This window comes from Puntigrus tetrazona, chromosome 22, assembly GCF_018831695.1.
Source record: "Puntigrus tetrazona isolate hp1 chromosome 22, ASM1883169v1, whole genome shotgun sequence".
NCBI lineage: Eukaryota > Metazoa > Chordata > Actinopteri > Cypriniformes > Cyprinidae > Puntigrus > Puntigrus tetrazona.
In genome coordinates, this window is record NC_056720.1 from 12,905,892 (window position 1) to 12,919,398 (window position 13,507).

Genomic DNA, 13,507 nt, shown 5'->3' on the forward strand with positions numbered 1-13,507 from the left:
TATAAACGTCTGGCCCTACTGGCCCCGAGGCAACGTTCACACTGGGGCCTTTTAATGGGACATTTTTACAATTTAAAAAATCACATATAGTAACTGTGGCAACCAAAAAAAAAAAAAAAAAAGCATACATCTGTCAAGTGCCTATTAGAAAGGCCTGATGAAAAACATAAGGAGGATATATATATATATATGCTGGCTATATATTGAAAGAGAAGGTTAAATAATAGAAAATAGAAAAATATTAAAATATAATAAGCCTTTTATTAATATATGTATATAGACGTTGTATACCTTTTTATAACTGCAACTGTGAAATACTCTAGAAATTCCTTCATATTGTACTGTTGTGTTTTTATTCATGTTGATCAATACAAAATACAAAAATAAATCATTACATTACAAACTATACTTTTTAAAAGTGGCTCAAAAACGTTACAGCAATTGGGCATTTGAGTCAAAACATTATCAGAACAGATAAAAAAGGTTAGATAAATGTGTTAATGCCATGAAAACCAAAATCACAGTAACATCCTTTAATTCTGTGGCTAAAAAACAACAAAAAAAAACTGATACATATGGAGTACATAAAGCAATATTAATTTAGCCTACAAATCGCTTGCATTTTTCAGTTTTTGGTCCCTGTTCAACCCATTTATTGACAGCCATTTAGTGCTGGAGAATATTTACATGTTGCTCGGTCCTGTTGGATCCGAATCACAACCAGTATGACACAGGATCTGTATGCAAATGATGTTAATTAAGGCCTGAGTCATGTTGCTCGATGCACATGAGCAGAAGTTTTAAGCTGCCGTGGCGTGATTGCATTAACGGCACCTGCTTTATACATACAGCATATCTGCTTTAAACTGCATATTTCTTGAAATTCAGTGTCTGGTGCTTGCTACGCACGTGTAGCAGAGAGGAAGCGGAAGGCAGGAAACTATGATTCTGCTTCCTGTATTAGCAGCCCAAACCTTTCTCTGTTCCAAAGCATTGCTATCTGCCGCCTGCACAGTGCACTTCTAAGTGCACTACTATCTGCTGTTTTCCGAGTCCACGCTATAATCGTCGTGGAAGTAAATAAGTACATGTTTTGACATCTTTAACTCTTAACCAAAGAGACTGGCGTTAGCTTGTTGCTAAGCTAACAGACCCTACAGTAGGTTAGCGTCATATTTTATTTTTTGCCTGGAATGAAATCGAGGCTGTGAGGGATATAGGAGTACAATGGATTATACAGTTTTTAACTACATACTGAATGTTTAGCTATAGAAACGATTAATAAAATGTTCGGTAGACAAAAACCTAAATTCAGTATGGCATTTAACATGACCAAGGTCCTGTTTAAGCATAAAAATACTGAGGAAAATAGTTTTTATTGGGTATTTAATGAAATGTAAGTATTTTTATGATTGGCTTTTCACATCTGCCATCTTGGGTTTTTAACTAAACTTTTCGCAGTGCATTCTGGGATTGCTTTATGTGTTAAATACAATGACGCTATCCTGAATTTTAATAAGGCGATTTATTTTGCAGCTTTTTGCACCACAATTTTTTTTTGAAGGTCTTAAAAGAAATGACTATTTCAGGCTTTTCTACTTCAAAATTTCATGTACAATCGCAATTTTATCGTAATTTATTGTAATATCTACTAGCAATTTCTGAGCGAAAACTGCTTGTACGGCAGTTTTTTGTTCAGCAGGCGGTTCGCTAGGATTTGGAACAGAGCTAGCGTTAGCATGCCGGATCATTCATGTGTGCTGGTGAGCTTTTAAACACTTCTACTAAGCGATGAGCAGCAAAATAACAAAAAGTGAAAGCTTGAGCGGGGCAGGTTTAAATGTCTGCTTCATTTTCACTTGCTTATGTCCCTTATTAATCCCAAACTATCCTAAAGGTTAGACGTCCCTCGCAACTATGACACAAACTCTCATGTTTACTGTCCTTTAGATATCTCTCTCGCCTTCTCATTCAAACGTTCACGGTTACATTCAGCGGCTTGATTCAGTCAGTGATCGCAGCCTCAGAAGCGGTGCGTCGGGAGGAAGGCGTTGGCTTGTGTTTTGGTGAGCTGCAGGCTGTCTGGAAGCTTGAGAGCCAGGTTCAGGTGAAGTGCTGTTTGTGCAAGCAGTCCAGAAAGAGGAGGAGTGATCAAAGAGAGCGAGAGGAGAGGACCGGTGCCTCTTTGGTCAGAGATGCACGGTGGTCCTCCTCGCACATCCTCAGCCGTTTACTTTGTGCGCTTCTTCTTTATTCTGGAGAACGAAGTACAATCATGTCATTAACGATGAACAAGACAAATTTTGCAGATGTCAAAACTGCGTTCTTTTTGTTGTTGTTTTTTTTACATTTTAGGTTTTGTGGGTTTTGAGGATGAAATGTCAGACTATCTCATACACATTGTATGAGGTGGCTAAGTCGTGCCTATGGCCCCCCATTGGAACAAGTTCATATGATTTTTGCTAAATTGTATGGATTTTATACCCTTATATTTCACGCGTCGCATAATTTGTATGCAGTTGTATTAATATTGAGCTACACCAAAACTCACCCCTAAAAAATCGCGGGTCTAAAAAAAATCACACAAAATCGTACGAGTGAGGTCGTGCAAATTCACACAATATAGGCACATTGTGAAATACGTAATAATTTAATTTTTAACTATCTAGAACATATCTACACCGGTGTTATTTCAGTATTACTTATTGATATTTTTAAAAAGTGAAATATTTAAATTTTTCAATTTGCATGTTTATTTTAGTTTATGTTTGGCAGTTATTTTGTTTGTTTTAAATTTCAATCTTTAATATTAATAGTAATATTTTAATGCTACAGCTGTTTTAATTCAGATGTGCAATATTTTATCATAATTCTGATATATATTGTCTAATAATATTTCTAAAGTAATTATTTTATATACTATTATTCAATATACAAAATATTAAATATCATTATTATCACTAAATATTATTTTAGAATATTTATAAAAAGAATATAAATGTTTGCCTCATCTCAATTTTTTTTAGTACATCTTTTTAATTAACATAATCAATTATTTTGTCATAGTTTTTATTTTAGTTCACATCAACAAAGCTCTGACAATTCTTTTTTTTTTTTTTAATTGCTTCAGTCATTTTGGCTCAGCAGCAAAATAGGAGGTCGATTATAGTGGTGTAAAACCTCTCTGCACTGCTTGTTACCTCATTATTAATCTACAATTAGTGTAATTAAAGAACAGGGGTCAAACGCTTCAGGCTCTGTGGTGGAGCCAAATGACCTACTTAGGCAAACGTGTAATTTCTATAACCTTAAATTAGCCAATAACATTCCACGTATGCTGTTTAAATGTTAAGAATAACAGCTTGTAAATTTCACCTAAGATTAGCCTTAATGCTACTGCATTCCTGGACAGGAATCACTTTGCGTAAAGTAACAAATTATATGTATATGTATAAAACTATATGTATTTGTTTCCATTGTTATTAGACTAAGTCTATAAGGAACGGGTCTGTATTTCATCCCATGGCTCCTCAGAGAACTCCTCTTTTTCTGAGGCAGAAAGAGTTTCTTCTTACTTGCTAATGGCATTCTTTAGATACTGCTGCAGCCATTTGGTCTTGGGGTTGATGCAGACCTCTCTGTTGTTCTTCAGCTTGGCACTGGTAATGAGAGAGAGAGAAGAAGGGATTTGTTTCGGACGAGAGCAAAAGAGAGACTGTACTTTGCTCCCTCGGTGTGTTTTATCAGATCATATCAGCTGTCCGTCACGGACTACATTTCAGCCCCTCTATTCTACTGTACTGGCAGGACTCGCTGCTCTTCATCAGATATCAGGACTGAATTAGAGGAGGTTTGTAAGGACAATGTCGGGCTGTCTGGACCTTCAGGATTTTTGATGATTGAGAAGATTCTGCCCGGGATTCCCAGCACTGTATATGTGCTTATATTTTGTCTAAAGCAACAGTTTTTATATTCTAGTGAAATTAAACGCATACCGTGTCAGTACACTTAATATTTAAATTCTATTCAAACAGCATTCGAATACTCCGATTCAATTAAAACGGTTTAATTTTCTGAATGGAATAAATCAAAACTAGTGCTGTCAAATGATTCATTGTGATTTAATCGCGTTCAAAATGAACGTTTTTGTTTAAATTACTGAGAATATATCGTATATAAATACAAACACACATCTAATGTTCTGTATTTTGAAAATGTTCATGTATATTTATATAATTTAGTTAAATAGATTTAAATTGCGTACATCTGTAAAGTACTTTTTTGTTAAAAGTAACATACATTTACGAAACTGTATTTAGTTTTATTACCTCATTCATCACAACAAGCTTAAAATTCTCTCCATGTTGTTATTTTCCTCTTTTGAAATGCAATTGTGGATTTTTTTTATTTTTTTTTTTGGTATTCGAGCACATGGGAACATTGTTATAGTTTCCATTCACCATACAAATTTGCTACGACGACTTCCGTGTCTTACTACGTTTTTTTTTTTAAATACACATAAACCAGAAAAGTTATTGTGACCACAGACTAACCATGGTGTTTGTAGTAAAACTCTAGTTATACAAATCAAAATGCTCCCCCAAAAATTTTTACTATAATAAATTACGTTAACGAATTTCGTAAATTTTCGTAATGTGAAAAGTGTCCATCGGTGATCCATAAATGTGAGATTGATACATATTGACAACATTTACGTATCCTGACAGCAATCGTTGTTTACAGGATCGCGTCAGAAAGCGTTTTTTGAATGCGCGATTTTGTGTTTAATGATGAATCGAAATTCAAGGGTCTGAAATACCCTCAAACAGAAATTTCTTCTGATATCTGCCCTCCAAATGAGCTTCAGTACTGCCATGAAAATCCCCTCGAACGGTTTATTCACCCACACGTGGAGAAAAACACGCAAATGACACCCAGACTTCGCACCTCGGTGCCAAAAGGTTGTGTTTGAGAGTTAGCGGCTCGCGTTGCCATTCAAATGGCTATTCGTATTGCTTACACCTCACACACACACAGATCTCTCAATCTGTCTAGACAAATGGAGCCTGTCGGTGCAGATAAAAAGATCCGCTTAACCCCAAATCTACACACCAATCAACTTCCCCATCAGCAAGCCAAATAAAAACGTAATGCTATCCCTTGTTTTCCGGCGGGATGTCATCCATTAGCTTTATCTATATTTGTTTGTTTGTTTGTGGTTTGGGCGCTGGGTTAATCTAGCTAGTCTAAACGATCTTTGAAGCGAGCTTGTCGGTGGTCTGGGACCGAGCCAGCAGGTAGTAATTACCTCACAGCTAGCTAATGCTAACAGCAAAATGAGTGATGTGCGTGTCTGTGGGGGGAAAGGGTCGGGGGCTGTCTTTCATCTGGCCCAACGAATCCGAAAGGATCTCTAAACAAGATGTGTGGAAGACGGCAGATTAAAGGTGATTTCCTCCGGCCAGTGTTTGTTCCCCAGATGACCCTCGGCTACACGCTAACCTCTGTAACCCTTATAACCTTGATCCCCCTGTAGCGCTTCGGCTTTTTGCTGCCCGACGGGGTACAAATGGTTCGGTTTAACACATTCCAGACGGCTGAAGTAATTCCAAATGCTGGTAAAAACGAAAACGACAAGGTCGCCCGCAAAGAGAAAGCTAATCATTTTGACCCTTAACAATTATTGCGTTTTGAAAATGTGAGCAAAATCGTTATCTAGTATTTTTGCAAACAATCGCTACATTCCCACACAAGATTTGACTCCTCAAACTGGAAATTAGTAACTTTTATTAGCTACTTCTGGCGCCGTTCGGCGAAATGACGTCCATTGGTGTAACTAAATGCAGCCAAGTAAAGCATACAAAATACAGTTTGGCGAACGTGAGATGGATGGATCTGGAAGATTGACTCACATGACTTGGAAGGGGCAGCTGGGTGTGTGGAGGAACTTGATCTCACGGATGCTCCTCTGCGGGACGGTGTTGAGAGTGGATCGGCACCAGCATCTCTCCACCAGACTGATGGGTTTAGCTGGGATGAGATCGAGAGAAACGTGAAAAAATGCTTCTTGCATTGAGCTTAAGTCATCATTTGTAAGACTTTGTAAGACAAGGCTTTGAAAGGAATTCATACTTTTATTCAGCAAGAAAAAAAAAAGAGAGTAGATAAACTGTTTTCGGCATTCACGATTATCAGAAACGTTTTTTTGAGAATCAGCATTTTATCTGAGGGATCATGTGACGCAAGACTGGAGTATGATGCTGAAAATTCAGCGCTGCATCACAGGAATAAATTACATTTAACATTATTTTAATTTGCAATAATATTTTACATAATTACAGTTTTTACTGTATTTATGATCAAATAAATGAGTACTGTCTAAAACATTTTTAATGTTGTAGTACATTCTTTAAAAAAAAAAACAGATAAAAATGTTTTAATATTTAACACAATTCTGTTCGTTTCTTATTTATATTTAAAGAAATAGTTTAAAAGATATGTTGCACAGATGTTTCTTTTAAACAAATCTGTATTACATGTTACGTAAAACAGTAAAAAAAAATTAACCAATTTCTTTTTAAATATGTCCACTGATTAGTACAGCTTTATCGAATCCATCCAATAACAACATAAACAACATTTTTCATTGTAAAAAAGCGTCAAACAGGGCTGTTTTCCATCTGATCTCGACCTTTGCGATCTCTTGACGGAACGTTTATACTGTGAACTTGGAAAGACACAATGCAATCACAATTTGATTTCCGCAGTTCAAGTTTAATCATACAGTAACAACATAAATCACCCAGCTTTGCCTCGTTGTAAAAGCATCTGAAAGGTTCCAATCACCTGCGTCCATTAACAAGCCCTGATCATTAAAAAGAGATTAGTCTGCCTTTCTAGTGGCTCTCGTCCATTCAAACAGGGGCCGCTCTTGCCTTTCACTCGCCACATTTCTCATAAAGAGGGTCCTCGATGTTAAATACGGCATCGCACCACACACTTTGCTCCTGAACATGCGCATTAAATGAACCTGCTGAAGAACATTCCCTGAATGGTTTCACATCTCCCTGGTTTCCTTTGCTCTCCGCCGAAACGGACGCCGTTTTCGAGGGAAGTCAAACTCTGACATTCCCATCGATATTTCCCGACACTCTCCGTCGCCTTTGTCATGTTAAACACGGGCCCATTAAGCCTCGATTAAACGGCGCGCCAAGTGAACAGCGCAGGAACTTTTTATGCTCACTATTCCCTAATTAGACGCTAATTAAAAGAGCTTGCGGATAAGTAAACTGTGCTGGGTTTTTCACAACAGAAACAACAAAGAGTTCAGCTGGTCAAACATCTCCCGGAAAGCCTAAATCAGAGCCACTAACATGTGAAGACATGTGCGGCCAGTTTTTAACGTGAAAGCTCATATGCAAATGTATGCAGGGCGCTTACGAGCTGCGAGGTTAACACTGTAATGATCATTAACTGAAAATATTCACTGCTTTAACATGCTTTTTTTAATAAAACGTCAGCACCGCAGTTTAACTCTCAAGTAACGCTTTTTTTTTTACCTTTTTTGTGAAATATACAAGCAGTTTCTGAGAAGTGTTTTAAAAGTAAATCTTAGTTTGGTTTAATTTTTTAATTTGTTTGTTTGACTTTTTTGGTTTGTAAGTATTTTATTTTAATATCACAGCTATATATATATATATATATATATATATATATATATATATATATATATATATATATATATATATATATATATATATATATATATATCAGCGTTACTTCAGTATCATTGAGATATTATTTCAGATTTCGTTAATATTTTCAATTAATTTGACTTTTAATATTTTACATTTTCATAGTAATTTTGTCATTTTATACGTTTTTTTAACAGTATTTATTCGTTTTTATTTCCGTTTTACTTTTTAGTGCACCAATTTCAACGAAAAGAAAATGCTAAATGTCGATTTTGCAAATAAGATTAAGTGGTTTTACATTGCATTTTGCTGTTAAAAGTTTACCTGTTCCAAGTAAAAAACTTTACGATTTTTGTGTTAACTCTCTTGACCCTGAACGATTCACCAATATCCATCTTGCAAATATGATTTACTCGATTAACTGGCAACTCGGCGCTTCAAAGCATCATGTGAAAACTGAACCGCCGCGAATCTGTAAATGTTAGCCGTAAGCCACTCACCGTCGGTCTCTGGGCTCCATATGGCGAGCGTCAGCAGGGCCACCAGCGCTAGGACTTTGCTATCCATGCCAAGTGTGTGTGTGTGTGTGTGGCTTTTGTCCGTCACAGCTAGCTTCCAGAGCTCAGTGTGGCGTCTCAGCGCTCTGCGAAGTGTTAAGACTGAGGAGCTTGGGGAAACACTCCCCCCTCTCTCCGGAGGAGGAGGAGGAGGAGGAGGAGGAGGAGGAGGGGGCCGGACCCTGTCCCGCGACAGACTGCGTCTTTAGTCGAGTTCCTCAAATGTTCTGGCAGAGATTCAGCGCTGACGGACCGACTCAGACTCTCGTCCTCCTCTGTAGAAAAACTGAAATACGTCCTTGTCAAATACTCCGACAATGTTTGGAAAATCATTTTTGTTGCGCATTTCGTGAAGTTGAGTGTTATTTTAATAGAGAATGTAATATTCTTCGGACATTACATAAAACACAAGGATAATTTAGGAAATATTTTATAGTTGATCTTACTATTTAACTAAAAAAATGGTTTCATTTCATAATATACAGACGGTTGAGCTCAACAAATATATCTAATAATTGTAATACATATCCACCTTTTACAGCAATAACAGCAGCACATCTTTCAGAGGAAGTGTCAGAATATATCCTGATATTATCCAATGCCTTCTGCAATTCAAGCTAAATGCTTTAGGTTTCATTAAAATTGTTTTTAGTCACATCTTTGTGCAAAAAAACCTGATCAAAATGTAAGTATTTGCTCTGTTAAACCTCTCTAATATCATTTGCATTTGTTAAAATGCGTCAAGTCTGACGTTTGGTATCACTGTATTTTGGTATCACTTTTGGTATCGCGTCACATATGAACAGGCTCTCAAAGAACCGACTGCTTTAGTAACAGAGTTCTCGTCCAATCCGAAACAAGGCGAAGACAAACCAAGACCGGCGAGTGTCCGTAAAACAGCGTCTGCTGAAGGAGCTTTAGTGGATGTACCGCGTTACACTTTTACCAGAGCATTCAGAGCAGCACCAAAACCCTTAACAGCCCGTAAACTTTAGAGGCTGTTGATGGTTATCAAGCAGCCGGCCGAGGTGCAAACATCACGTTTTTGATGTCACGGCATAGCCTGTTATGTTTCAGAGGCACTTCAAACGCCTCGCAATTCGTAATATTTAGGTCACGAGTGCTATCTCGGGTGGAGAAACGACATACGTATTTTCTTTGTTGTTGAAATAAATGGCTAGTTGGTGTACTTTACTGATCCCTTTTGATCTGAGATCAAACATAAAAATTTTTTTTAGCTTTTAAGTGATCTGAATTTTCCAACGCTTACTGCCGTTGTTGTTTCTGGCTTCGGTAGGTGTAAACCTCGTCTTTAATGTTCGCGTTGTCGATCTCAACCCTCGGCCTTTTCGGAGAGCGCAAGTGGGCAGGAGGAGGTTGAAAAGATCACCAGACATCGCCGCTGACCTACAAGCGACAACTCGGCAACTTGTATCACTTTAGAGGGCAGAGGGCACGCTTCACATCCTCAGGTTTCGTGTTTCAGAGAAACGTTTTCCTTCACTTTGTTCCCACTGAGAGCTGATGGACGACTGAAGACGAATGCGTGACACAGGACAGTGAATGAATCACTTTATATTTTTGTTTATTTACGTCTCACTTCAACTATTAAGCAGGAAATTAGTCTGTGGTGAGTTGTGCCACCTAGGCAGACAGCAATGAGAGAAGTATTTAATAATGCACACTGCTATTCCTTATTTATTTTAAAACATACTATGCGTTTTTGCGTATACTATCCATGGGAAAAAAGTTTAATTTGTTGAAACTATTTTTGGGGATTTTTTTTTACATTTTGTAGCAGTATTTCTTATAATAATATTATTTGTCGTAATGTTTACTGCATCACCCAAAGGTATTGTTTTAGTAAAAATGTAACACTAATAATATGGCTAATATTAGTCATAATAATTTAGATTATTGTATTAACTGGTACTTCAAATACTTCCAATAGATTATATAACACAAACATTATTCAACTGTAAAAATGTGAATAAAATAATAGTTTTTAAACAATATATATTTTTGAAAATACATTTATATTTTTATTATTCTATATTTACTTGGTAATGTGTTGTATTATATATTTTATTATAATGTTAATAATAAAAAGTAATATATTTACATGGTTAATAATTTATAAATTATTATTTATTGAAAGTTAAAATATTTATATCAAATTATATCGTACATAAACAATAAAACAAAAATTAAAATAAATGCAAAACAATTATAATATAAAATATTAAATGTTTTTAAAAATACAAAGTACATTTCATTTTTTTTAAATTAAATATATAAAATAATATGTACTTTAACAAATAAACCAGACAATAATTTCTTTTACTAATCAATGTTGTAATATTTGTTGCATGATGATAAAAATACTGCGTGTAAAATGTATTTTTCCCTTACATTAGAGGTATATAGTAGGTTTCCATCTTTCATCAGTGTAGATTGTTTCTTTAGATATTGCGGTATTAATTTCCATTTAGTAAAAACTTTAATGAACACGATGATGGACTATTGTTGATCCAACGGTTCATAGGGAGATTATTTACATCCATTCGTGATTTCAGTTAATACAAATATACTGAACATCCAACTCTTACAAAAAAGGGAAGCAGTCAAAGAAACACAAACCCATGAAACAATATACATTTACCACGAGCCATTCTCAAACTTCAAGTCATCAGAACGAGTGTACATTCACGGATAGCCATCTAGAAGCAGGAGTTAACGCTCAATCGCTGGCCTCACAGACTCTCCATACCCACGCAGTTTATTACGCTCAAGCTGAGAGGCTGAGATGTGTGTAAGGAATCAGAGGACAACTTTTTGTCGCCTTTGAAAAGAGGAAGGACATAAAGGGATGAAAGGCTTCCCTCTGCTGGTCTCTGCGGCTGCAAACAAATAAAAACATAATCACTCTCTATCAGACTTTGAAACAAGTCGCTCAACCGTTCAGTCTTTTTGAGGGAAACGTGAGGCCGTGCAGTTCATGGAAAGAAACACAACTGAAATAGTGAGACGAAATGTTTCTAGAATTATATTGTATTGTGTGTGCATAGTGCACAAAAGTGTTAAAAAAAAAGTGCTTCACCATGGCATAGAAGAACCTTCTTGTCTAAAAAGGTTCCATAAAGAACCTTCAACATCTGAAGAATCTTTCTGTTTCGCTTTTTTTGTGGAGAAAGAAGGTTCTTCAGATTCTAAAAAGGTAAAAAAAAGACGGTTCTTTGACCAAATTCAGTGAAGAACCTTTTACGCACTTTTTAAGAGCGTATGTAGTATATTACAATAAATGCGGCTCAAATGACCATGAAAGTAGACCAAAAACGTGCTGCACACAGCTTTTGCTCTGTATCGTGAGTCTAATGAAGACAAATGATAGCTTTGTGAGGAAAAAGATTAAAATGTTCCAAAATATTACAAAAATCACAGAAAGTACCAAGAAGTGGTGCATACAGCTATTGCTCAATTAGAAGTACAATCAAGAAAAATGATAGCTTTTGACACTAAGTTGGATGTTTCCAGTGGATCTCTTAATACATTTTTTTTTATTGTTACCGAGTCGTATTAGACGCATATGTATTATTATTATATATTTATAAAATGCATGATAATTAGTGTTGTCAAACGCTTAAATACGATTAATGACATGAATGAGTTATTGTGTGAAATCAGGCAAAGAAATCACCTCAATGAACAATTTGACTCAACGGTTGGGTTTGCTGTAAAAACAAGGCAAGGATATGAAATAGCAAAAAAGTCTTGGCGGTTAGCTCAAGAGAAGAGAACTCCACTATTTTAAAGAAAAGGTTTCCAGTGTTTTAAGTGCCTATCAGATGCAGAGCAGATAAGGGAAAGTCCATCCTGTGTAAACAGCGTATGCTGGGGGGTCTCGTGTTGGGGGTAGTTATCAGTTTAACACTTCTGGAGTCTCAGCTGGTTCCAGTCAAGTCTGCATGAGAGACCCCCTATAGACCAGGTCTAATCGCTTCACCCAGACCAGGTTTACAAGGAGCAGATCTGAACAAAGAGAGAACACTTTTGTCTACGTTCAGTCTGCTTTTTCGCTTCTTTATTACTCCTCGGAGTAACAGATGTGTGCAAACCAAAGGGAAACGCGAAAGGTCTTCTAGCCTGCATTTATATTTAATGCTTAATGCACACATGTGAAAATCTTAAAAGGATAGTTCTCCCAAAAATGAGACCAAATTAGCGTGGCTTTCTTCATGTGGAGCATGAGAAGATATTTGGTAAAATGTGTCTTGTTTTTCCTCCATTGAGTAAAAGTCAATTTTGGACCTCATTTACTTTCATTATACAGACATATTTTTTTCCATCCAATTACAAGAAGAGTGGGCTGAAGCTTTGAAGCTCTAAAAACGACTTAAAACTGCCCTGCAATAATACCAAAAAGAGAATTGCTCTATATCATGTCAAATTAAAGATAGCTTTGTGTTATTTATGAACTCATTTACTAAAAATCGATACATTTTAAAAACACACTTTAAAACATGCCTTATTTCGGTTCGATGTTCCCGGTGATATTTTCCTGAAATCACCCTTTTCTTTGAAACTGTGCTTGTGAGATGAAAAAAAAGGTCCTTTAAATGATGGCGAGACGTTTACTTTGCAGCATTGTGTCTGATTCTGGCAGCCCCCCAATATGCGTTTTTTCCTTCTTTCAGTAAAACAAAAGACGTAAAGGCTCTGGCCCAGAAACTCCCACACCACACTTCCATTCTGCAGACGGCAGATATTTGTCAAGTGCATATTTTAAATTTTGCCCCATCTCCATGGACCCTGATGTCGGGGTTAGAGGGGGCTCATTGTTTGCTTGTTCGAGGCCGTATGGCTGAAAGGCATCAGGGTCAAGGTTTAGTCTGGTTAGCATGTTAGCCCCTGCTGGTAGATGTCATATAACAACTGGACCTAAAAAGCATCTTTATCTACAGACTGTCGTTTCAAATCAGCACTGTGTTCGGGATTGGAACGGGATTGCTACTGAAATGCTTTCTCCGGGTGTTACTGAACCAACTAGAACTTGATCTTCCAAATCTGAGCCATCGAAGGAACATAAATCATCTTATGTGACAAAGAGGTGACACTAAATACACTGATTTTGGGCAATCGTTGAGAATGAAGGGGTGCGAGTGAGTAATTTGGTGAATGTTGTCCTGAGATTCCCTCTTGACTGACAGTCGGTGAAGATCGTGGCAGGCCGAGACGGGGCGCATGAAATCAGGTTTA

The 13,507-nt window shown here is 36.7% G+C and overlaps 1 protein-coding gene across 1 annotated transcript; it reads right to left on the bottom strand.

The window, feature by feature from the left end:
* Positions 1-241: 241 nt before the first annotated feature.
* On the bottom strand, positions 242-8,352 carry cxcl12b (chemokine (C-X-C motif) ligand 12b (stromal cell-derived factor 1)). The gene is made up of 4 exons (XM_043223419.1): positions 8,195-8,352; positions 5,913-6,030; positions 3,576-3,659; positions 242-2,255 (listed from the first exon to the last, which is right to left on the bottom strand). Exons 1-4 carry the CDS (start codon positions 8,259-8,261, stop codon positions 2,231-2,233), a joined length of 294 nt encoding a protein of 97 aa, XP_043079354.1. The 5' UTR covers positions 8,262-8,352; the 3' UTR covers positions 242-2,230.
* Between the last annotated feature and the right edge of the window lie 5,155 nt (positions 8,353-13,507).

Bases quoted from the DNA above. Each gene is read 5' to 3' on its own strand.
- cxcl12b (XM_043223419.1), bottom strand. From the start codon at position 8,261: ATGGATAGCAAAGTCCTAGCGCTGGTGGCCCTGCTGACGCTCGCCATA. The intron at 3,660-5,912 runs GTGAGTCAATCT...TCTCATTACCAG, and splicing joins AGCTGCCCCTTCCAAGTCAT to TGCCAAGCTGAAGAACAACA. The intron at 2,256-3,575 runs GTAAGAAGAAAC...TTCGTTCTCCAG, and splicing joins CTAAAGAATGCCATTAGCAA to AATAAAGAAGAAGCGCACAA.